This window comes from Protobothrops mucrosquamatus, unplaced genomic scaffold (genome assembly GCF_001527695.2).
Source record: "Protobothrops mucrosquamatus isolate PMUCROS unplaced genomic scaffold, P.Mucros_1.0 scaffold3301, whole genome shotgun sequence".
Classification (NCBI taxonomy): Eukaryota; Metazoa; Chordata; class Lepidosauria; order Squamata; family Viperidae; genus Protobothrops; species Protobothrops mucrosquamatus.
The window spans coordinates 146,637-172,142 of NW_015389291.1; the positions used below are offsets into that span (position 1 = coordinate 146,637).

The 25,506-nt window shown below is 51.5% G+C and overlaps 1 protein-coding gene across 1 annotated transcript; it reads right to left on the reverse strand.

Annotated features, from left to right (window-relative positions):
- Window positions 1-483: 483 nt before the first annotated feature.
- SEMA4A (semaphorin 4A) lies at window positions 484-25,061 on the reverse strand. Its single transcript, XM_029286309.1, has 14 exons — window positions 24,965-25,061; window positions 20,892-21,049; window positions 13,635-13,697; window positions 11,960-12,058; window positions 10,423-10,534; window positions 8,716-8,832; window positions 8,086-8,225; window positions 7,476-7,645; window positions 7,103-7,253; window positions 6,719-6,908; window positions 5,551-5,666; window positions 2,836-2,993; window positions 1,630-1,748; window positions 484-1,148 (listed from the first exon to the last, which is right to left on the reverse strand). The coding sequence occupies exons 1-14, from the start codon at window positions 25,059-25,061 to the stop codon at window positions 484-486; spliced, it is 2,355 nt and encodes a 784-aa protein (XP_029142142.1).
- Between the last annotated feature and the right edge of the window lie 445 nt (window positions 25,062-25,506).

Below are 25,506 nucleotides of genomic sequence, written 5' to 3' on the forward strand. Positions count from 1 at the left end.
CCTGTCACCCACCTGAGCATCCAAACCCACCCAGACCTCCCTTCTCCCCCTGAAGCTCCCCAAAGCCCAGCACATCTGGAGGTGGAGGTCACCACCCGAGGCCGAGTGGCACGGCTCCCTGCATCTCCAAACGAGAACACTCCGAAGACCAGCCACATTTTTCCTCCAAATATCTGCAAATATTTGCAGATTGGGCTGCAAGGAAGCAGATGGAGTTGCTGCTGCTGCTGCTGCTGCTGCTGCTAGGGAGTAGAAGGCAGAAACAAAGGAGGTGGGAGAGAAAGGAACCCCTCCAGATCCCCTGTATCAGTTTTGCAGGTGGTGTGGCGTCATACAAAACACAACCAAGAAAGAACAACATTTAAAAATGGGCCTCACAGGTGACCAGCTGTCTTCTAGCGGTGCTTGGGAGCTGCACTACAATCGTGCCAGGTGTATTGTGCTCGTCCGAGAGTCCGCCAAGTTCTCCCGGCAAAACCCGAGCTAAATGGCCTCCAGGGCTGCCATGACTCGGGCCTCCTCCCCGTTCATCAAGGGGCAGTTCAGGCGGTTGTTCTCTGTATCGACGTCTCGGCTCCCACCTTCCACCTGAACGCAGCAGGATTTGGTCCCCTCGGCGGCCTCCTGCGCCTGGTAGTCCCTGTCTCCTGGGGGGCTCTGGCTGCTGTTGAGGGGGGCCTTCTCCTGCACCGGAGTCCTGCTGGACTCGGGAATGCTGCAACCCTGCACTTTCGTTTTAGCCTTCAGCTTGTCGTGGTAGGAGAAGAAGCCCAGCGCCATGGCCACCGCCAAAGTCATGGAGAGCAGGACCGTCACCGTCACAAACTGGAACCAGTAAGAGCGCAATTCCCCAACGGGCACTGCCTGGTGCTCCGGGCTGCCCTTGGGGCTGCTGACGCCGTCCATGGGGAGGTCACTGCGCACGTCGTACCAGGCCACTCGGTGCCGGTAGCCGTTCTCGCTGGCCCAGCAGGCGTACTCGCCCAGCGTATGGCTGCGCACAAACACAAGCAGGCCAGTGTGGTCCCGGACGATCAGCCCCTCCTGTGATGGGAAGCTGTCCTCCGGGTAAGTCCAGGAGTAGTTGGCCAGGGCAGAGACCTGCGGGCAGGGCAGCCGCACCATGGAGTTGAACGGGCGGATCAACACTGCAAGGAAGGAAAGGATGAATGGAGGTGTAATTCTACTTCCCGAGGGGAGAAAAATAGTTCCTTGCTCCGTGAACCCCTTTCGGTGGGTGGTGTGAAAGCTCACAACTTTAAAAAACTCTTTGTGTCTCCACACCCTAAGAGGCTGACACTCAAATCACAGGTTCTGCCAAAGGGGGGGGAGGGGGCTCCAACTCCCTTCCCTGCTGCTGGACCCCTTATCGGCCCAACTGTGAGGTGCAAAGACAACATACATAGAGTTCGTCTTGAGAGTAAAAGAGAGCCAGGGCCAAAACCTAACGGCCCCTTTGACCTTGGGGCCAAACCCTCTTCCCTGGCCCAGCCCTCCCTCCCCTGCCCCTCCCACGAGGACCCAGGGCAGGCCCAGCCGCTGGGGCAGCCTTGACCCACAAGGCTGACTGGGCCTGCCTGAGCGAAAGCCATTGCTCAGCTGCTGCTGCTGCTGCTGCCGGTACTCAACCTTTCAGCGAGACTCCATCAGAGTCGTTCCTCGACCTTGGCATGGCTCGCCCCTTCCCACTGTGGCGCTGGCATGCGGCCTCGGCTTTCCCGTGCTCAACGTCCTGCAGCCAGCCAGTCCTGGAAGAAAAGAAGGGAGGGAGGGAAAGAACTTCTGAGTCACAGCACGGCCTCCTCTGCACAACCACTAGCTCTGAGCAGGCAGCACTTGGGCAGTCCCACCATGAGCCTCAATGGACAGCCTGCCCTATAGTTTGCCCCATATCCTGACACGGAGGCCCCCTCCAAGCCACTTTCAGGTGGTGCCCATCAAAGCCTGTCTGTTATCCCCACAAAGCACAGTAGCATGGAATATTGAATACAGAATGACAAGAGTTGGAAGGGACCTTGGAGGTCATCTAATCCAACCCCCCGCTCAAGCAGGAAACCCTGAACCATTTCAGACAAATGGCTGTCCAGTTTCTCCTTGAAAATCGCCAGTGATAGAGCACCCACAACCTCTGGAAGGAAGTCCTCAACTTACAACTGTAACTGAGCCCACAATTACAGTCATGCGTCATGCCAATCATTAAGCAGGCCACCACATGACTGCACCCATTTTTTTTTTACTTTTTCTGGAGTCCATTGTCTGCAATGGGTCTCTTGACTGAAACTGGAAGCAAACGCCAGTTTCCAGGACAAAACACTGTAAATTGCGGTCACATGGCTGTCAATGCGTAATTGGTTGCTTAATTGTGTTTTGGGTGCTCAGCAGTCAGAGTCTCTCTGCAAGGCAGATGGGCAGTTTCTAATTAGATATATAAGTAAATAGATAAGGTAAAGAAGGCTTCAGAAGGAAGACCACCAGGGCAAAATCCTAAAAAGAGGAAAAAAGGGCATTCTCCAGTAATGATATCCGCTGCCCAGTAGTTTCAAGGACAGGGAAATCAAGTGGATCCAAATCAACACAAACCTTGGGAATCTTGTAGAACAGGGCTCTCCAACTGTGGCAGCTTGATGACCTGTGGACTTCAACTCCCAGAATTCCTCAGCCAGCCAGCAGCCTTGTGGACTTCAACTTCTTTGAGTTGAAGTCCACCGAAGTGGCAAACTTGCCAAGGTTGGAGACCCCTGATGTAGAACGCACGCGCGCGCGCACACACACATACACACACGTCTCTTCTCTCCTCTCCTCTCATAGGGGTGCTTCCCTCCTGCCGTTGCTCACCTGTTGCTGGTGTCCTCCCAAACCGCTCGGCACGAGTGCCCGTCCCAGGCACAGTAGGGATCGCGTGCCAACAGGCAGCTGGCACAGGTGGCATAGACACTGCAGTTGGCCACCAGGACTTCCAAAATCCCTTTGGAATAGCCCACGTACAGGGTGCCCTAGGGAAGGAGGAAGAGGTGTTGGAATTTTCAGGAAAAGGAAAATCCATTCTGGCAAAAATGGAATCTCCTTTCCTTCGGGGAATCGGTAACTTAATTTCATTTCTTTGAATTATGATTATCCGCTTCAAGATTCAAAGGAGAGAGAAAGTTAGCCACCATCTTATCTCATGAATTCAGGTACTTTTAATGAACCTGCATACAGGTAGTCCTCGACTTACGATGACCACAGAGCCCAAAATTTCTGTTGTTAACTGAGACAGTTGTTACATGGCTTTTGCCCCATCTTACGACCTTTCTTGCCACAGTTGTTAAGTGAATCATTGCAGTTGTTAAGTTAGTAACACGGTTGTTAAGTGAGTCTGGCTTCCCCCATTGACTTGGCTTGTCAGAAGGTTGCAGAAGGGGATCACGTGGCCCCGGGACACGGCGACCGTCGTAAATGTGAGTCAGTTGCCAAATGTCTGAAATTTGATCGTGTGAAGATGGGTTTGCCGCAACGGTCGTAAGTGTGAAAAATGGTTGAGAGTCACTTTTTTCATGCCATTGTAACTTTGAATGGCCACTAAATGAACTGTTGTAAGTTGAAGACGGCCTGTATTATGCAAACCTCGGCCCGAAGGCTTCTTGGATAGAAGAAATAAAGAATAAAGAAATAAGAAATAAATGAGAAAACAAAATGAAAGGGAATGGATAGGACACACTAGCTATTTTTAACTGTCCCTTTTCTGGAGAAAAGCGCCATTTTGTTCGGTGTTGGTGGCGGTCAGCGGCTCTGTTTCCAGGCTGCTTCAGTGCCTGGGAGTTTCAAGTCAACAACTGCTGGGAGGCTGCCTGTGTGGGCTGCCCCCCTGGCATGGCTCCGTCTGAGCTGGGGGGCTGCTAGGGAACCTCCAGGCCAGCCCAGCCCTCCCGGGGCTGAAATTCTGGTGGGGAGATTTCCTGCAGTTTCCCCTCGGAAGCCGAAGAAACAATCCCCACCAGCGATGCCAGCGTGGAGAAAGCGAGAGCTCGGGACGAGCAAAGGAAGCCGGAGTCTCCAAGGAGAAGCAACGGGAAGGAATCGGGGCACAGCTGCTCGGCCGAGATCTCCAAGGGCCGAGGGGCAGCCGAAAAAGTAGGAAATCCCCTCTTCTGGCTGTGGCCGAGGCGAAAAAGGCCCGGGTTCCTCCAGGGAAGAGCAGCCCGAATGAAACAAGGTGGAAGCTGGAGAGCAGAGACTCATTTAGGAAAACCTGGCAGAGAATTGTGGCTAAAGGTGGATCCACGGCAACTGGACCCATCTTGGTTAATCTGGGACGTTTCATCAGTCAGAGCGAAATTAGACGTCCTCGTGCACATGTTGCAACCCATTTTGGGGAGAGGCCCCTGAGGTTGATGGGGCAAAGGTTGGTCCATTCCAACGACTCTCTGGCTCTCTGCCCAACGACTAATTTCACTCTGACTGATGAAGTTGCTTGGACGGGCAGTGAAATGTCTCGGATAAACAAAGATGGTTCCAGTCGCCACGAGTCTACCTTCAGGCGCCTTTGGGGATGGAGTCACGCAGAGGAATCAAAATATCCCGTCCCTCCTCTGGACCTGCTGGGTCAGGGCAGTCCCATGGCTCCTGCAACTCAATCAGCCATTCCAGATGCGGCATTCCAGAGGAAAGACAGGTAGCCCACGACTCGGAACCGTAACTGAGCCTGGAATTACCGTTGTAGGTTGTGCTGACTGTGAAGCAGGTCATCACGTGACTGTTCCCGATTTTATAACCTTTTTTGCAACAGTTATTAAGCAAACACTGCCATGAAGCAAACACCAGGGTCACTAAGCGAAGTCATTGTCCACAATGGGCATTTTTTTAGCCAGAAATCAGAAATTAAATCTAGTTTCCAGCAAAAAAAAAACCATTGTAAATCAGGTTCACGTGATTGCAGGATGCTGCAAACAGCTGCAATTGCGGGCCAGCTGACGAGCACCCAAATTCGGCCGTGTAATAAGTGTGTGTGTTTGTGCACACACAGCTGTTGGCGGTGCCATCTCACATGCTATGTATATAACAGAATGCAACATTAATGCATAAACAATTCCCCAAAACAGCATATAAAATGTGTATCAAAGTGTAAAACGCCAGAGCAGTGAATTATTTTAAAAACACATAAAACACATAAAATTATGCACAGGCTTGAATCACACAGGAGCAGTTACTGGAGTGACCAACCGCACGGCCAGATACCGAGGTCACTTAGCCGCTGGACAGCCCGGCCCTCAAGATGATGCATTTCGTGCAGGGGTCCAGGGAACCTTTCGAGGGGGCTTCTGACGCAATAGGATGTGGAGTTTGCGGGACGTTCCCACAACCCCAGTCAGGATTATCAACCGGCCCCCATTTATCTCAGATGCCGGCTTAGGGTTAGGCGCCAGCCAGCTGCTCTTCTCACGTCTTCTCTGACCAAGACCCTCGGAGGGAGAGTTGGGCCAGGAAAGGGGGTCCCAGCAGAGCTCCCTCCCTCCCAAATTGAAAGCACCACCCTCCCCAGCTGATAATGAGCGCCCCCCCCCGAAGGCCCACCTTCTCGGGAACAAGCAGGAGGTTCTGGACGGGTTCCGGCCTCTCCAAGAGCTGCATCTCCTCAACAATGTGGGCTCTGTTGCCGACCACCACCGCCTTGTGCAGGGAGCCCCCGTCTGCAGGGGACAAGCAGAGATTGGGGGCCGCCCGCCAGAGGAGGGGGCAGGGGGGCTCCTACTCAGCCTCCCCCCAATCCAAGGGTTTGGGTCTCATTTGGAGAGAAAAGGTAGCGCACGGGGGGGGGGGGGGGACAAACTTCCAAAAACAAGCAAAGAAGAGTTAACCAACAGATTTTCCAACAACAGATTTCCAAACAATAGTTGGGAGAATAATTTAGGTAGTCCCTGACTTACAACCACAACTGACCCCAAAATTTCTGTTGCTAACCAAGATAGCTGTTAAGTGAGTTTTGCCCCATTTTACAACCTGGCCCAACCCATGGCAGAGATGGCTGTTTCTTAATTTAGCTTTCTTTCTCCTACCCTTATAATATTGTTTATTCTTTTTCTTGTTTTGAGTTTTTAGTTGATTTTTTTGTAAAAGCTCTTGCCCCCCAAGGGGGGTGACTCAAACCATGCTTCAGCATTGGGCCAGGGTATGATACGGCAGCAGCCTTCCAACATCTGAGGGGCTGCCCCACAGAAGAGGGAATCAACCTATGAGCCGTGGGGGCGCAGTGGTTAGAATGCAGTAGTGCAGGCTACTTCTGCTGACTGCCGGCTGCCAGCAGTTTGGCAGATCGAGTCTCACCATCTCAAGCCTTCCAGCCCTCTGAGGTCAGTAAAATGAGGGCCCAGCAATGTGCTGACTCTATAAACCGCTGAGAGAGGGCTGTAAAAACACTGTGAAGCGGTGTATAAGTCTAAGTGTTATTGCTATTTTTCAAAGCATCAGAAGGCAAGACAAGAAGCAATGGGTGGAAATTAATAAAGGAGAGAAGCAACCTGGAATTAAGGAAAAACTTCCTGACTTGACAGTTAACCAGTGGAAAAAGCTTGCCCCCAGAAATCGTGGGCGCTCCATCACTGGAAATTTTCAAGAAGAGACTAGACAGCTGCTTGTCAGACATTACAAAGAGTGCCCTGCTTGAACAGGGGGTTGGTCTAGAAGACCTCCAAGGTCCCTTCCAACTCTGTTATTCTGCTACTCTGGGCGGGGGGAGCCCTACCTGTACCCAGGAACAGGACGGTGCAGGCTGCCCCGCAGGCCTCCTGCGTTTGGTGCACTGTGATGCGGGTGTACTTCACATCCTCCTTCACCAGCAGAGGCTGGTTGTGGATAGGGGCCACCTTCTCATCCATCAAGAAATGGTCCTTCATGAAGGTCAGGGCTTTATCGGAAGAGGGCCCCACCGAACACTGGAGGAAAGACCACTTGTGAAAAACAATCAGGAGGGAGACCCATGCCTCAATTTTGCTGGAAGGTTCTGGAAGGTCTGGAGCAGGTCACCCCATGCCACACCATCCCTCTCCTCCAGAGACGCTCCAAAACCTTTGCCGAGTCTGCGTTTGCCAGCAGCGTTGCCAAAAGGCGGGGGAGGGGGCACACTCACGCTGCCAGGCCGGGGCTCCATGGCGGGGCCACTGTAGGTCATCCAGCGGGAACAGTCCTTGTTCAGCTCCTTGTACTTCCCATCAAAGGCCTTCTGGATGGCGTCCAGGCTGAAGGCACAGACGGCTGAGCTCCCGGAGCTCCCGGTCTGCCTGTGGGGAATGGACAGGCCGGCTGCACCTCAGCCATCCACAGCCCTCTGCACATGCTCCAACCTCAGCAACTTTACGACTTGTGGACCTCGACTCCCAGAATTCCTCAGCCAGCGTAGTCCAAAGTCATAAAGTTGCCGAGGTTGGAGACTGCAGAGTCCAGGCTGGGTGTCGAGAGCCATCTCTGTCCCCCCCCCCTGTGCAAACCGCTCCGCCTCTTACCACTGAGAAGCAAAGACCCCATAAAAGAGGGTGCCGCCGCTCGGCTGCGGGAGGGCGAAGACATGCTGAAGGACGGTGTGGGGGAAGAGCCCTGGCTGGCTGCAGGAGAGCTGAGCCTTGAGGAAGGTGGTCCACTTCTTCTGGAGAACCTTGTCTCCTCCGATGTCGTTCTGCAGAGAAGGAGGGAGCAGAAAAGACCCACTCAGGGACCAGCGACCCAGCTGGCCTTGGCTGGATTCACGCTGCGTGGCAGAAATAAAACGGGCCGTTTGGGGCTCAAGGTGTGGTGGGACTGGTGGGACTGGGGGTCCTCTCTCAGCATTCTGTGGGAATTAAGCCATCCTCTTAAGCCAAAACTAGACTTGATCGGTTTGAGCAGAAGATACAACATTAAGCCCAGACGTAAGTCCCCGAGGCGATTCTGTTTATACTACAGCTTCTCAAACTTGGCCACCTGAAGACGGGAGAGGTTCAACTCTCAGAATTGCCACGTTTCACCTAAGGGTGCTTTTGCTTTCTCGGGTGGTGCCTATCAAACCTCGATCTCAAGCCTCGGCCTCCTCCGCAGGGAGGCATGGCTGAGCCGGCCGGGATGGCGGAAGCCGCTCACCTTGCAGACCCGGGCAACGCGGGAGACGGTCAGCTTCTCAAAGAAATCAAACTCCTTTGCCGTCTCTTCAAAGAAGAAATAGACCTTTTCGTCATCTGGGGGTCCCGGGATGTTGAACGAGGCCACGAACACAGCATCGTCTGCGCAAAGCACGGGAGTCAGCTTCTCCTCCATCCCATCTCACACGGACACAGACACACAAACACACACACACACACACAAACATCCCAAAGGTGCTTTTCCAAAAGGCAACTGGACTTTCTTGGGTTTTCTTGTTTTTCCAGTTCTTTCAAAAATGAAGAAGTTTCTTGGATGAAAAGCAAAACATTTTCAAGAAAAAAAAAGAAAAAAAAAAAGAAAAAGAAAGTCCAGCTGCCTTTTGGAAAAAGCACCTTTGGGACAACCAGAACTTAGATGACTGAGACTCTAAACACACACACACACACACACACACACACACACACACACACACACACACACACACATCTGTTGCTTAGGAGACGCATTTCTCCTGGTACCCACCAGGTCTTGGTTGCCAAGACAACGGCCAGTCCCCAAAGGATGGAGGCAGCCGTGGGAGGAGCTCAGGCCCTCCCCCCTCCCCCCCTCGGCCCCTGCCTCTGCCCTCACCATGCAGCCAGGAGAGAAAGCCGTCAGTCTTCAGAACAGTCCGGCTGCCCAGGGTTCGAGAGATGACCGGCTCATTCCCCTGGAAGTTATTCATGGTGCCTGTGTAGAGCTCTCCATCTGGGTGAGGGGCAAGCAGAACGTGAGATGGGCCCCTCCCCCTTTTGCCCGCTTTTCGTCACCGCAAAACGCCATGGAAGGCATTCATCTGAATGCGAACAGGGCGGCTTTCAAAAACCAAAGTCTGTTTTGTAAAGGATAGACTCCCCAGGGCCGCTCAAAAGTGAGGTGGCGGAGCATATAAATTTAATAAATGAATAAATAAAATGACAAAACTTGCAAATGGAACCCATAATTTAGGTTACTGAGAGAAAAGTAGAGGCCTATTAAACTGATAAAGGATTATAACTAACAGTAAGAAAAAACACAACACGGTAGTAGCAGCTGATAAAAGAAAATATTCAAACGGGGGATTAGGGGACTGGAGGCTAAAACATATGAAGAACAGTTGCGGGAACTAGGAATGTCTCGTCTAATGAGGAGAAGGAGAAGAGGGGTGTCATGATAGCAGTATTCCAATATTTGAGGGGCTGCCACAGAGAAGAGGGGGGGGTCAACTTATTCTCCAAAGCGCCTGAAGGCCGGACAAGAAGCAACGGATGGAAACTAATCAAGGAGAGAAGCAACCTGGAACTAAGGAGGAATTTCCTAACATGAGAACAATCAACCAGTGGAACAACCTGCCTCCAGAAGTTGTGGATGCTTCAACACCAGAGGCTTTTACGAAGAGACTGGACAGCCATTTATCCAGGATGCAATAAGATCTCCTACTTGAGTAAGGGTTGGACTAGAAGACCTCCAAGGTCCTTTCCAACTCTGTTGTTCAATTATTCTGTAAACATGTGGGGGCACGAATAGAGGGAGGGTCCCCAAACCAAGGAAGCAAGCTCCATCTTAGGACTCTGAACCTGATGGCAGGATCACCATCTTTCTCTTCTTCTCCTCTCTGCCTCAGCCCCCCCTGCCCCCACCCCCGCCTCGTTTATGGCTCACAGTGGACTCCAAAGCCTGCGAACAGTGCTACCCTTTTAATATTGCAAGGCACCCAGAGTTACCCTCTGGTAGGATGGGTGGCCAATACCTTTAAGAAAGAAAGTCAAGAAAGAAAGAAAGAAAGAAAGAAAGAAAGAAAGAAAGAAAGAAAGAAAGAAAGAAAGAAAGAAAGAAAGAAAGAAAGAAAGAAAGAAAGAAAGAAAGAAAGAAAGAAAGAAAGAAAGAAAGAAAGAAAGAAAGAGAAAGAAAGAAAGAAAGAAAGAAAGAAAGAAAAAAAAAAAAAAACACCTCTGCCTGCTGTGGCTTGTAATAAGGACCTGCTGGGCCCAGAACCCCCCCCCCCAGGAAAGGCTCAGCGCCCGAACCGGCCAGGCGAAGACCAGGCCTCTGCTCTATACGGCACAGTCACCCCTGCGGAGGCCACAAAGCCAGGACAGCCTGCCCATCCCACTGGCTGGACTACACCCCCCAGAATCCCCTACACTGCAGCCTTGGGGTCTGAGGAGCCAAGGAGCAAAGCAGGGCAAGGGGTCAGGGATCGCTGCGGCCTAAACGCTTCCCTGCTTCCGTCTGGTCTTCTTCCTAGGCGGAGGTGTGAGAAGCGGCTCTCCCCCCCCGTCCCCCCCCGGCTCCCGCCAGACCCCCAGCTCTGCTCACCCACAATGAGCGCCGTGTTCTGGTGCCGCGGGTCGAAGGGGCAGAGCCCTTTGCCTTCCTGCAGGAGGGGCTGCCCCCTGGCATCGGCCACCAGGGTGAAGTTCTCCACGTCCTGGCAAGGCGAGAGAAGACGAGGCAGTGAAGGGAACAGGGAGGGGAGACTCAGCCTGCCTTCCACAGACCCCCCCCGACTCACCCACGCCACAGAGAGTCCTGGCCTTAACCCTTATCGCGGCCATCCGAAGTTATAACAGCACTGAAGAAAGTGACTTCTGACTAGTTTTCACACTTAGTGACAGTCACGTGATCAAAATCCAGACCCCTATTTATGACGGTCGCAGGGTCCCCAGGGCCACGTAATCCCCTCTGACCAGCGAAGTCCACAAGGAAGCCAGATTCGCTTCATGAGGGCACCGTTCACTTGACAGCCGCAGTGATTCATTGAACAACTGTGGCAGAAAAGCTCAGAGCGTGGTGCAAAATTCAGTTAAGGACTGTCTTGCTTAGCAATGGAAATTTTGGGCTCCGTTGTGGTCATAAGTCGAGGACCCTCTGTATTTCAGTTGTGGTTTTTTTTTCACAATTAACCTGCAAAACGGCCTAAAAGCAGGGGGTGGGGAAGGGGAGGCCCTCACAATCACACACTGGCAACGTCTTGAAACTCGGATCTCCTAATGCAGGGATAGGCAACCTTGGCTCTTTTATGACTGGTGGACTTCAACTCCCAGAATTCCTGAGCCAGCCACGCTGAGGGGAAAGGGGGAGGTTTCCAAGCTGAGCCAGGCTGGCTCAGGAATTCTGGGAGTTGAAGTCCACCAGTCATAAAAGAGCCGAGGTGGCCTACCCCTGTCCTAATCCAATGATCAGCCTCTTGGACTTGGCGTTCTTAAGAGGACGAACTGCCCTAAGAGCAACCCAAGGGCTGAAACCCGCACCTTGGCCCTGGAACAAAGCCCCCCGGCGTGCCAGTTGACTGTAGAGGTGAAGATGCTGGCCTAGAAACCAGGCACCGGTGAGTTCTAGTCCCGCTTTAGACGTGAAAGCTGGCTGGGTGACTTTGGACCGGTCCCTCTCTCAGCCCAACCCACCTCGCAGGGTTGTTGTTGTGGGGAAAATAGGAGGAAGAAGGAATATTAGGTATGCTTGCTGCCTTGAGTTATTTATAAAGTAATAAAGGCAGGATAAAAATCTAATAAATAAAAATAAATAAAAGGACAGAATTACGCCACAGAAGTCCGCATTCCTGGCCTGAAACCAACCTTGCTTTCAGAGTTTGCCCTCTGCGCCAAGGAATGCAACAAATTTGTGCTCGTAACTAGTAATACTGGAGGGAATGCAAGGCCAAGCAACAAAACCATTTTTTGCATTTCAAGGGTGTCCCGTTTGCAGGAAAGACCCTTTGGCACAAAAACAATCCCTCTGCCTTCCACTCTGGATCTGTTGTGCCCTTATTTGTGGGGAAAAAAATAATAAAATGCTTTGCAGGGGCCGCTTTTGCAAGTTAATTGTTTCATTAATCTGCTTCCCGGAGACTCACGATGTAGGCACAGGTGGGGCTGAAGGCGTAGGTCCCACAGGTATAAAGATGGGTCTCGTTCAGCTGAACGAGGATGCGGATGAAGTTGAAGCATTCCGTCTGCAGAAGGAGAAGTGGGAGGGGGGGCAGGTCAGTTCCCGTTTAAATTTTGCTCAGCACCCCCCTACACACACACACACACACATGAGAAACGGTATTTAAGAAGCAGAACTGAGCCAGAGAATGGGAAATGTGCAAAAAACCCAGATCTTCCATTTAGCTTTTCAGTTCGATCATTTCCTGAATTTATCTTTCCTGTATTTATTTAATGCTTTCCCAGGGAGCCCACAGTCTGGACACAGGGAAGCCTCTTTCTTGGAATCTAAAATCCTCAATCTTAGACAGTAATGGGGAGGAGGGAGGAGGAGCAGGAGCAGGAAAGGATCAAGTGTCATAAACAAAAGAGAATTTTTCAGAATCTAAATTTAGTGCTCCTCAGGCAAAGGTGCAGGCTATCCATTAGATTAATAAGGTCATTAATCACAACCTTCATGTAAACCAGTCTTTCTCAATCTTGGCAACTCAAAAATGTGTGGACTTCAACAGAAGGCTGGCTGGGGAATTCTGAGAGTTGAAATCCACACATCTTCAGGCTTCATAAATATTGGACTAGACCGGAAAGCAGAATCTCCTCGTCTTATCAAAGGACCCTGAGCGTCCCAGAGAGGAACCGGAATGCTCAGGAATTCCCAGAATGCTCAAGAAAGACAATGTGGGTTTTAGGATTCTGGGGAGTGAAGCCCAGACACCTCCAGGGACTCCTGATCACAAAAAGATGATCTACAACACACATTCAGGTGAACTGAAGACCTGGCACTAACATTAAACTTGGTTTGTGCTATGCTAAATGCTTTTTTAAGGGGAGGAGGTTTGCAAACCAGCCTACAATTAGTCCTTGACTTACAACCGGTCGCTTAGCACCTGTTCAAAATTACGACCTACCCTAAAAGGGGACTTACTGAAATTCTTGATGGCCCCAACCGTCACACATTTTATAACGGTTTAGCTGAAAACTGGCACTTCCAGCCATAGTGAGCAACAGGTATACAAGCTCACTTAGCAACCATGGCATTTCACATTTACAACTGTCACATTTGCTTAATGACTGCTGCAAAAAAAGTTGTAAAGCACCCGACAGTCCTCGACTGAGAACAATTCATTTAGTGACCATCTGAAGTTACAACGGCACTGAAAAAGTGACTTATGGTCGCTTTTCCCACTTGCGACGGTTGCAGCCTCCCGATGGATACGTGATCAAAATTCGAACCCTGGGCAACTGACTCGTATTTATGACGGTCGCAGTGTCCGGGCATGGTGGTCACGTGATCCCCCTTTGAGACCTTCTGGCAAGCAAAGTCAGTGGGGGAAGCCGGGTTCACTTAACAACCGGGTTACTTAAGAACTGCTCCAAGAAAGCTTGTAAAACGGGGCAAAACGACTGTCTTGCTTGGCAATGGGAATTTTGGGCTCTATTGTGGTCCTATGTCGAGGACGACCTGTAATTATGACTTACGACCATGATGGGCAGGGTCGTAACTAGAGGACTACCTGGGCTTGTAAGTTTGCCACTCAGTCCAGCAGGGGAAGGCACCTACGAGGCTACTTCCGGGAGGGGATGGAGTTGAGTCGCACTCACCTCGTTGCTTCTCTTCTTGAAGACGCACTCCCTCTTCTTCTCCGGCCTGGGGCTCCAGGGTATCTGGGCAGGGAGGGGAGAAGCAGCAGCAGGTGAGGGGAAGGGAGGGAGGGAGGGAAGGAAGCAGAGAGCTTAACTCAGCGAGCGGCTGAGTTATGAGGAAGTGGTGAGCCCAGGGCTTACTATGCCGGTCCAGGATCCGATTGCTTTTCTTTCTTTCTTTTTTAATATAAACCAGTGGTTCTCAACCTTTTTAATGCTGCGACCCCAACCGGTCGTAAGTCGAGGACTAAACCGGTCATACGTCAAGGACTAAACCGGTCGTAAGTCGAGGACTAAACCGGTCGTAAGTCGAGGACTACCCAACCGGTCGTAAGTCGAGGACTTTCCCTGCCCGGGAGCGCCGCGCATGCGTGGTTCCGCCCCCTGCGCCGGCCGAGGCGTAGCTGGCAAGCGGCAGAGACGGAGCAGGCCGACCACCAGCTGGCCCAGCCCATGGGAGGTAAGGCACCCGCCGGAAAAGGGGAAAAAAAATGGCGGACAAAAAAATGGCGGACAGCCTTGCTTGGCAACCCCCGTGAAATGGTCGATCGACCCCAAATGGGGTCCCGACCCACAGGTTGAGAACCACTGATATAAACGATGCTGCACTTTAATGGTTAAAAGGCCTAGAGCAGGGGCGTGAAACTGCCGGACCGCGGGCCGGATGCATCATGGTGAAACAGCGCCCCCCCCATTGCCGGCAATGGGAAAAAAGCCGCGATACGTCGCAACACATCACATGACGTTGCGAGCTTGACACCCCTGGCCTAGAGACATTGGTATTTGAACATAGATCTTTTTAACATTCATATTTTATTGGGTGTTTTTTTTAAAATTTAGGTGAAATATTAATATATATTGCAAGTTCCACGTACAATACGCCATATGCTAAATAAATAAAGGAGAGAGTTCGGTCTCGGAGGGGGCTGAACGCCAGTCTGGGGGGGGGGCTGAGTGTTAGCCCAGACAAGAAGCACAGTAACGGAAACTAGGTCTGCCTTCGTATCGGGTCACATAAGCAGAATCTTGCAAGACTGAAAGCATTTAATGGAAGAACAGAGTTATTCTTGGAGGTCTTCTAGCCCAGCGGGCCCCCTGACCTTTTGGGCACCAGGGACCGGTTCCGTGGAGGGGGGCCTGGTTTCGTGTGCTGCCTGCATCTTGCAGATGGGGCTTCGCTTATTTGCATGGCCTGGTTGCTGGCATGCCGTGGACCGGTGCCGGTCTATGGACCAGGGGTTGGGGACCCTTGTTCCAGTCCACCCCCTGCTCAAAAAAAAAGGGAAAAGGTTTCTTATTTTCCTTTTAAGTTTCTGGAAAAGCAGAGAGGGTCCCTTCTGAAATGCATCCCATGCCCCTTTTCTTCAGAAGGGATGCCATGATTATATTACGAATGGAACCGACGTAGAAGATGGCAAAGATCCTCCTTTAACTTCAAAGAGGTATCTGCTGCAGGAAAAATGGGACGATTTCCCAGAGCAAGTGGCTGGGAAAGAGACACAGAATGGATAGTGTTCACGGCTCCCTCTTCCCTGATCCCCCCAAAAGGTTTGGAACACCCACAACTGCAGCTTGCCTTCTGAAGTTGTGGGTGCACCATCACTGGAGGTTTTTAAGAAGAAACTGGACAGCCATTTGTCTGGAATGGTACAGGGTCTGCTGCTCAAGCAGGGGGTTAGACTAGAAGACCTTCAAGGTCCCTTCCAACTGTCATTCTTTTATTCTGTTACTCTGTTAAAAGTTTTTCTTAAAAAAGAAAGTCCATTGGCACCACTGTTTCTCAGCCTCTGCAACTTTAAGATAGCTGGACTTCAATTCCCAGAATTCCCCAGTCAGCATAGCTGGCTGGGGAATTCTGGGAATTGAAATCCACACATTTTCAAGCAGCTACTGGGCACAAACGTTTCTCTACCAAATTATATTTGCAAACTTGGCAGCTGAGTCTTTGCCACTTTCCAAAACAGGATGTCAGCCAGCCTTAGCAGCTCCACTCTGAAGCAAAGAAAAAACCCCCAAAGTGGCAGAAGACACGTTTCCGTTTCTAGAAGAAGGAAAGAAAACCAGACGTGGGCCAGTTCAGAAACGCTGAAGCGAGCCTCCTGGAGATGGAGGGGGAGGCAGGGACCCCAGGACCTCCTGCCTGCTCAGTGCCAGTCACTGCTTCTGCCACTTGATGTAGGATTTTAACACTGCCCAGAGTTACCCCACGGCAAGATAGCTGGCCAATAAATCTAATAAATAAATAATAAACAGGATTGCCGAAGACTGTCGTTCTCCATCCAGATGTTGGATCAGCAGCTCCCGAAAGACCTCAGTTTGGTCTTTGAATCCAGGGCCAGGGGAAGGGAGGAATTAAGGAGAAACACAGGCATATTTATTTGCTTATTTGGAGCCCGCCTTTATTATTTTTATAAATAAAAATATCTAATACAATCTTCCCTCCTTCTCCAGAACAACCACCCTGTGAGGTGGGCCGGGCTGAGAGAGGGAGGGACTGGCCCAAGGTCACCCAGCCAGCTTCCATGGCTAAAGTGGGACTAGAAGGTCTGGTCTCCACTAGGCCAGGATCTGCTCTCCTCTCTCCCCTCCTCCGAAGAGGAAATGGACTCTGGGCAGAACATGGAGTCTCCCCCCAGCTTGCATGCCCCCCCCGAGCCTCCTGGTTTCCCCCTCCCCGAGTCCCCCCTCTTCCACTCACCTTCCCCTTCAGCCTGATGGGGGTGCCTCTGATATCCAGGGCCAGGATGGCGTCCCTCCCGCCCACGTAGAGGGTTGCTCCGTCCGCACTCAAGAGGAAAGTGTCGTAGTTGAGGACCCCCTCCTGGCTGAAGGTGCCGACCTCGCGACTGGGGTCCCCTGCAGGAGAAAAGAAGGCGGCCTTGGAGCAGGGGGGCAAATGGGGGGGGGAATCAAACCCCCTCCCCACGCAGGTTCATTGTAACCCAAACAAGCCTTGGGCACCTGTTTCTTCTCTTCCAAAATCTGGGGTGCCTGGTTCTCCCCGCTTTAGAGCAGCCACACCCCACACCCCCATTCATGGGGCGCCTGGTGTCTTGCTCAACCAGAAGTTAAACAGCTGCCAAATCTGCCAGCAGCTTTAGGGGAAAAACATCAGGCGTTTCAGCCGGCCGTGAACGGGTGGCAGCCCAGAGGCTCTGAAGGAGGGAAACTGGGGCTCTCTCCCAGGCTTAGAAAGCTGCAAGCAGCCAAAAGAGAGGAAGGAAGGAAGGAAATGAACCCCAAACAAAGGCTAAAACAGTAAGACACAACCAAGCACTTGCTCCAGAGAGTCCCCCCAACCAGCATAACAAAGAGGGGCGTTTCCCGTGTTTCGGAGCATCTCGTAAGGCCAAACCTGACCACTTTTAAGATGGCTAAAATTCCCAGAATTCCCCAACTGGTGCCGTTGACCAAAGCCTTGTTTCAACTTAATGACTTGTGGATTTCAACTCCCAGAATTCCCCAGTCAGCCCTGCCGCCCAGAGTAGTCCCACGGCAAGATGGGTGCCAAATAAAATTTAACAAACAAGCAAACATGGTTGGTCAAATCAATATACAAACCATGTCAAAACACGTACGGGGCTGAAAAAAACCGTTCTTCTTCCACCAGTAAACAAAACAATCAGGCTCCAGGGTGGGTTTAACCTCTCAGCCGAGACCCCTGGCATTATCACTCATCATCACGCAGACTGCTGGGTTTGGTTCAGGCTGGATTTGGTATTTTTATCCACTATCCAGTCTTTCCCACAAATCTCTCCCTGGGTGGGTTTTAATCCCCCTGCCCAGAAGCTCTCTCTCTCTCTCTCTCTCTCTCTCTCTCTCTCACACACACACACACACACACACACACACACACACACACACACCATCACTCGCAGCGATGATAAAGCGAGAGGCATCGTCCCCACCACCTCAGCAGGCCAGCCCAGGAAGGAAGCGGAGGCTGATTAAGCCTTGCAGGCTTGACAGATCCTTTCAAAGCCAGAGAGCCTATAATTAAGGTGCTGCCTCTCAACGGCCACTCGCCTAAATTCCTGGCTTGTATCGCCCGCCTGCCCTTTGCCAGCTTCAGGGGAGATGCCTGCTTTTAACCCAGAGGTGGCCTGGGGCGCCCCTTCTCTCCTGCCCCCCATCTACCCAGGGACCCTGGGTGGCACCAAAGCTGGCAGGCAGCAGGGCCAGCCTCGGGGTGGCACCAAAGGGACCTGCAACTGGCTGGACTGATTAATCTCCATTTTAACGCAAGGAATCGATGGCTGGGTGTAAAGCAGTGTTTTGCGGCCAACCATCAGCAGGCGAGGCAGATTCTTCTAATGCGTTTTAATCTTTGCAGACATTGAATGGATTTTGAGTTTAAGCAGCGGTGATGCCAGTGGATGGCAAAGAGAAGCGACTCAGCATCTCCCCTTTTAAGGGCCATTATCCTGGAGGGGCATCACAACCTGCATGGACCTGGGGGGGGGTTAGGAGAGGGGCTGGCAAGGGGATCCATGCATCCGTGCCAGGAAAGTTTTCAGCAGACGGAGGGCATTTCTCTGTGGCCCTAGGGGAAGGTCCTCCTTCATGGGCTGGATGAGGGCAATGTGATGAGAGCTTCCAAGCCACCTTTGCCCCACGGTTAGGAGCCCCAGGGCAGGCAGCGATCCTTCAGAGACAGGAGCCTGTAGGGGCAGGTGGGCTTAGGAGCCGGGTGAAGAGATGCTGCCAAGGGCGTATCAGATAAGAGACAGCTGAGCCCACAGCTGCAAAATGGGCAGAGGAAAAGGCTCAGAGAGGACCTCAGGTTGTGAAGGAGACAGAGGGAGATTTGTCCTTCCAGACTTGCAAGATTCTGTTAATGTTGCTTTACAATAAGGTAGAATTAGCTCATCTGGGAGGGTTTCCTATCTGGCCTACCTGGCAAGGCTGTCAGAGCCCTACAAAGCAAGAGCTGCATATCCCCCCGGGGTCCCCAGGCAGGTTGGCCAAACCAGATCTTCAGGGCCTTTTGAAAGAGTATCAAGGTAGGGCCAATCGTATCTCCACAGGGATGATGTTCCACTGGAAGGGCGCCATCACAGAGAAGGCCCTTCTTCTGGGTCCCTCCAGATGGACCTCCTTAACGAGAGGGGACCTGTAGCATCCTCTACATCCTTGCCCCACTTGGGTCAGGTAGATACAATGTGAAAAGGTGGTTCTTCAAGTTTATTTTATTATTTAGTATATGGTGTACAATGTCAAGAAAATCTAGACACCCTAGACAACAATGCAGTCCTGACAGTCTAGAAGGTTCTTCAAGTCACCTGGCCTTAAAGCCATGAAGGGCTTTAATGGCGACAACCAGCATGTAGCTGAAAATACGGCAACGGCTATTGAAAAATCGGGTCTCTGAGTCAAGACTCGGTCAGGAGAACTGTGTGGCTCCTGTAATGGACCCTGTGAAGCTCTGATGCTTATTCTGAAGAAAGGAATTGTGGGAGATGTGATGGTGTCGGCTGTGCACTCCAACCTCAATCACCTCTGTGTGATTTTTCCAGTACATCTCCTCTCATTTTCAGAAAAGGAAAGATTTCAACCAGAAGATTTGTCATTTTACAATCAAACGTGCTCTAACATGCTGCAGGAGATGCTGCTAAGGAGTTCTCACACGCTTGAAAAGGGTCTAAATATCCTATTTAGCCTTAAATATGCTAACTGGAGCCCAGGTGCCTTTCACTGAGTATAGCTGGTTTTTGGTGTATTCTTTATTGATTCATTCAAGTTAGATGGGCCTGAATTAACACAGGCTCACTACAGTTTACAAAACAACAACAACAACAACAAACATTCACATCAGTTAAGAGGTGGATGAACATCGATAAATAAAAACAACCCATAGCTAATCAATGTCACAACACCACAAGGATAAATTATAAGAGTGGTAATGAAAAATAAAGAAAACAAAACCCTAGCAAGCCAGCGGAAGTAATTCAATGTGAAACGATTAAAGGAGGGGAGGACGTGCACAGCCAGACGCTCTTCGGAAAAGCTTCACCCTCAGCAGAGCCACTTCTAAGAGGAATGGAGAGGATCCGAGATGCAGAAGCTTCTGGCCTCCGTTCCCCTCCTTTTCCTAGCTGGGCAGGCAGTAGGTCTTCGACTTATAACCAGCTGCTTGGTGGCTTTTCAAACTTAGGGTGACTCTGGAAAAGGCGATTTATGACCAACCCTTGCATTTACGGCCACTGCAGCATAACCTACCCTAACACAATCAAAGTTTGGGCACTGTTTACAACAAGGGTTGCAGGCTCCCAGGGTCACGTGATCGCCATTCGAGACCATCCCTCCCAACTTCTGACAAGCAAAGTCAATGGGGGAAGCCGGATTCGTTTAATGACTACACGAGTCACTTAATAACTGCAGGGGTTTGCCCAACAACCGTGACTTAGCCAGGGAAACCTGGATCCCAATTCTGGTCCTTATTTAATTGTTATAATTAAATATAACTATTCAATCTCTGTTCATTTTAATAAACTTTTAATGCTCTATTCTTTCTGAAAGCCAGCCAGAGCCACTTGACAAATGAAATGGGCGGCATATGAACGTAATGAATAATAAGCAAACAAGCAGCCTGGCCACTGCACCACACCCGTTGCGCGAATAGCTGTGCTGCCTTTAACGAGAGGCGGTGAAAGGTACTTTGAATTACGAAGGTGCAATCTGGGGGTGGGAAGTGCTGCTCTCAGCCCCCGTGTCAGCCTGCCTGGGAGTCCTCCGAGGAAACCCCCCCCCCGGGCACCGTCCTGCGCTGTGGCTCCTTACCTCTCTGAAAGGTCATTCTAGGCACCACGTTGCTGCCCACGCTGGCCGCAGCCATCAGAAGGCATCCCAGGAGGCAGGGGAACCGGCCCGGTTTCATGGCTGTTAACAGCAGGCCGTCACCAAGAAGGCTGAAGGAGCCGGAGAGGGCCTGGTCCTGTTAAGAAACGGAGAAAGAGGAAGAGGAGGAGAAAACGGATGTTAGAAGTGCCTGCTTTGGCAATCCAGGGCCTCCCTCTTGTCTGGAGCAGAAGTGGCTGAGATGATCGGTTTGAGCCGTTGGGCCACACTGGCCGGTCCTTCCTTGTGGCTTCTCGTGAAAAACTTTGGAGAAATGAGGAAGGAGAAGCCGCTGGNACATGGAGTCTCCCCCCAGCTTGCATGCCCCCCCCGAGCCTCCTGGTTTCCCCCTCCTCGAGTCCCCCCTCTTCCACTCACCTTCCCCTTCAGCCTGATGGGGGTGCTTCTGATATCGAGGGCCAGGATGGCGTCCCTCCCGCCCACGTAGAGGGTTGCTCCGTCCGCACTCAAGAGGAAAGTGTCGTAGTTGAGGACCCCCTCCTGGCTGAAGGTGCCGACCTCGCGACTGGGGTCCCCTGCAGGAGAAAAGAAGGCGGCCTTGGAGCAGGGGGGCAAATGGGGGGGGAAATCAAACCCCCTCCCCAGGAGGTAGCCTGCTTTGTACAACTGTGCAGGTTCATTGTAACCCAAACAAGCCTTGGGCACCTGTTTCTTCTCTTCCAAAATCTGGGGTGCCTGGTTCTCCCCGCTTTAGAGCAGCCACCACCACCACCCCCCATTCATGGGGCGCCTGGTGTCTTGCTCAACCGGAAGTTAAACAGCTGCCAAATCTGCCAGCAGCTTTAGGGGAAAAACATCAGGCGTTTCAGCCGGCCGTGAACGGGTGGCAGCCCAGAGGCTCTGAAGGAGGGAAACCGGGGCTCTCTCCCAGGCTTAGAAAGCTGCAAGCAGCCAAAAGAGAGGAAGGAAGGAAGGAAATGAACCCCAAACAAAGGCTAAAACAGTAAGACACAACCAAGCACTTGCTCCAGAGAGTTCCCCCAACCAGCATAACAAAGAGGGGCGTTTCCCGCGTTTCGGAGCATCTCGTAAGGCCAAACCTGACCACTTTTAAGATGGCTAAAATTCCCAGAATTCCCCAACTGGTGCCGTTGACCAAAGCCTTGTTTCAACTTAATGACTTGTGGATTTCAACTCCCAGAATTCCCCAGTCAGCCCTGCCGCCCAGAGTAGTCCCACGGCAAGATGGGTGCCAAATAAAATTTAACAAACAAACAAACATGGTTGGTCAAATCAATATACAAAACCATGTCAAAACACGTACGGGGCTGAAAAAAACCGTTCTTCTTCCACCAGTAAACAAAACAATCAGGCTCCAGGGTGGGTTTAACCTCTCAGCGGAGACCCCTGGCATTATCACTCATCATCACGCAGCCAGCTGGGTTTGGTTCAGGCTGGATTTGGTATTTTTATCCACTATCCAGTCTTTCCCAAAGACTCACACACATCTCTCCCTGGGTGGGTTTTAATCCCCCTGCCCAGAAGCTCTCTCTCTCTCTCTCACACACACACACACACACACACACCATCACTCGCAGCGATGATAAAGCAAGAGGCATCGTCCCCACCACCTCAGCAGGCCAGCCCAGGAAGGAAGCGGAGGCTGATTAAGCCTTGCAGGCTTGACAGATCCTTTCAAGGCCAGAGAGCCTATAATTAAGGTGCTGCCTCTCAACGGCCACTCGCCTAAATTCCTGGCTTGTATCGCCCCGCCTGCCCTTTGCCAGCTTCAGGGGAGATGCCTGCTTTTAACCCAGAGGTGGCCTGGGGCGCCCCTTCTCTCCTGCCCCCCCATCTACCCAGGGACCCTGGGTGGCACCAAAGCTGGCAGGCAGCAGGGCCAGCCTCGGGGTGGCACCCAAGGGACCTGCAACTGGCTGGATTGATTAATCTCCATTTTAACGCAAGGAATCGATGGCTGGGTGTAAAGCAGTGTTTTGCAGCCAACCATCAGCAGGCGAGGCAGATTCTTCTAATGCGTTTTAATCTTTGCAGACATTGAATGGATTTTGAGTTTAAGCAGCGGTGATGCCAGTGGATGGCAAAGAGAAGCGACTCAGCATCTCCCCTTTTAAGGGCCATTATCCTGCAGGGGCATCACGACCTGCATGGACCTGGGGGGGGGGTTAGGAGAGGGGCTGGCAAGGGGATCCATGCATCCGTGCCAGGAAAGTTTTCAGCAGACGGAGGGCATTTCTCTGTGGCCCTAGGGGAAGGTCCTCCTTCATGGGCTGGATGAGGGCAATGTGATGAGAGCTTCCGAGCCACCTTTGCCCCACGGTTAGGAGCCCCCGGGCAGGCAGCGATCCTTCAGAGACAGGAGCCTGTAGGGGCAGGTGGGCTTAGGAGCCAGGTGAAGAGATGCTGCCAAGGGCGTATCAGATAAGAGACAGCTGAGCCCACAGCTGCAAAATGGGCAGAGGAAAAGGCTCAGAGAGGACCTCAGGTTGTGAAGGAGACAGAGGGAGATTTGTCCTTCCAGACTTGCAAGATTCTGTTAATATTGCTTTACAATAAGGTAGAATTAGCTCATCTGGGAGGGTTTCCTATCTGGCCTACCTGGCAAGGCTGTCAGAGCCCTACAAAGCAAGGGCTGCATATCCCCCCGGGGTCCCCAGGCAGGTTGGCAAAACCAGATCTTCAGGGCCTTTTGAAAGAGTATCAAGGTAGGGCCAATCGTATCTCCACAGGGATGATGTTCCACTGGAAGGGGGCCATCACAGAGAAGGCCCTTCTTCTGGGTCCCTCCAGATGGACCTCCTTAAGAGAGGGTACCTGTAGCATCCTCTACATCCTTGCCCCACTTGGGTCAGGTAGATACAATGTGAAAAGGTGGTTCTTCAAGTTTATTTTATTATTTAGTATATGGTGTACAATGTCAAGAAAATCTAGACACCCTAGACAACAATGCAGTCCTGACAGTCTAGAAGGTTCTTCAAGTCACCTGGCCTTAAAGCCATAAAGGGCTTTAATGGCGACAACCAGCATGTAGCTGAAAATACGGCAACGGCTATTGAAAAATCGGGTCTCTGAGTCAAGACTCGGTCAGGAGGACTATGTGGCTCCTGTAATGGACCCTGTGAAGCTCTGATGCTTATTCTGAAGAAAGGAATTGTGGGAGATGTGATGGTGTCAGCTTTGCACTCCAACCTCAATCACCTCTGTGTGATTTTTCCTCTCATTTTCAGAAAAGGAAAGATTTCAACCAGAAGATTTGTCATTTTACAATCAAACGTGCTCTAACATGCTGCAGGAGATGCTGCTAAGGAGTTCTCACACGCTTGAAAAGGGTCTAAATATCCTATTTAGCCTTAAATATGCTAACTGGGGCCCAGGTGCCTTTCACTGAGTATCGCTGGTTTTTGGTGTATTCTTTATCGATTCATTCAAGTTAGATGGGCCTGAATTAACACAGGCTCACTACAGTTTACAAAACAAGAACAACAACAACAAACATTCACATCAGTTAAGAGGTGGATGAACATCGATAAATAAAAACAACCCATAGCTAATCAAAGTCACAACACCACAAGGATAAATTATAAGAGTGGTAATGAAAAATAAAGAAAACAAAACCCTAGCAAGCCAGCGGAAGTAATTCAATGTGAAACGATTAAAGGAGGGGAGGACGTGCACAGCCAGACGCTCTTCGGAAAAGTTTCACCCTCAGCAGAGCCACTTCTAAGAGGAATGGAGAGGATCCGAGATGCAGAAGCTTCTGGCCTCCGTTCCCCTCCTTTTCCTAGCTGGGCAGGCAGTAGGTCTTCGACTTATAACCAGCTGCTTGGTGGCTTTTCAAACTCAGGGTGACTCTGGAAAAAGCGATTTATGACCAACCCTTGCATTTACGGCCACTGCAGCATAACCTACCCTAACACAATCAAAGTTTGGGCACTGTTTACAACAAGGGTTGCAGGCTCCCAGGGTCACGTGATCGCCATTCGAGACCATCCCTCCCAACCTCTGACAAGCAAAGTCAATGGGGGAAGCCGGATTCGTTTAATGACTACACGAGTCACTTAATAACTGCAGGGGTTTGCCCAACAACCGTGACTTAGCCAGGGAAACCTGGATCCCAATTCTGGTCCTTATTTAATCGTTATAATTAAATATAACTATTCAATCTCTGTTCATTTTAATAAACTTTTAATGCTCTATTCTTTCTGAAAGCCAGCCAGAGCCACTTGACAAATGAAATGGGCGGCATATGAACGTAATGAATAATAAGCAAACAAGCAGCCTGGCCACTGCACCACACCCGTTGCGCGAATAGCTGTGCTGCCTTTAACGAGAGGCGGTGAAAGGTACTTTGAATTACGAAGGTGCAATCTGGGGGTGGGAAGTGCTGCTCTCAGCCCCCGTGTCAGCCTGCCTGGGAGTCCTCCGAGGAAACCCCCCCCCGGGCACCGTCCTGCGCTGTGGCTCCTTACCTCTCTGAAAGGTCATTCTAGGCACCACGTTGCTGCCCACGCTGGCCGCAGCCATCAGAAGGCATCCCAGGAGGCAGGGGAATCGGCCCGGTTTCATGGCTGTTAACAGCAGGCCGTCACCAAGAAGGCTGAAGGAGCCGGAGAGGGCCTGGTCCTGACTGGGCAGCTGTTAAGAAACGGAGAAAGAGGAAGAGGAGGAGAAAACGGATGTTAGAAGTGCCTGCTTTGGCAATCCAGGGCCTCCCTCTTGTCTGGAGCAGAAGTGGCTGAGATGATCGGTTTGAGCCGTTGGGCCACACTGGCCGGTCCTTCCTTGTGGCTTCTCGTGAAAAACTTTGGAGAAATGAGGAAGGAGAAGCCGCTGGTTCAAGTTGAGGGCAGAGGCTTGAGAAGCTGGCATGGGCCTGCATCTGCTGGAAGGCACCTCCGCACTCTGAAGCCAGCCTGCAAGGGGGTGGGAGGGCTCTGAGCCAGCCCCAGAGAGTTGCAAGCTCTTCCTGAGGAGCATTCGGGGAGGGGGCTACGGCTGCAGAGTCCAAGGG

Excerpts from the sequence above, each read along its gene's own strand:
- SEMA4A (XM_029286309.1), bottom strand. The coding sequence starts at position 25,061 with ATGAAACCGGGCCGATTCCCCTGCCTCCTGGGATGCCTTCTGATGGCT. Across the intron at positions 8,226-8,715 it reads CTTTCTCTCCTGGCTGCATG|ACGATGCTGTGTTCGTGGCC; the intron begins GTGAGGGCAGAG and ends TGCTTTGCGCAG. Across the intron at positions 2,994-5,550 it reads TCCTGCTTGTTCCCGAGAAG|GGCACCCTGTACGTGGGCTA; the intron begins GTGGGCCTTCGG and ends CTCCTTCCCTAG.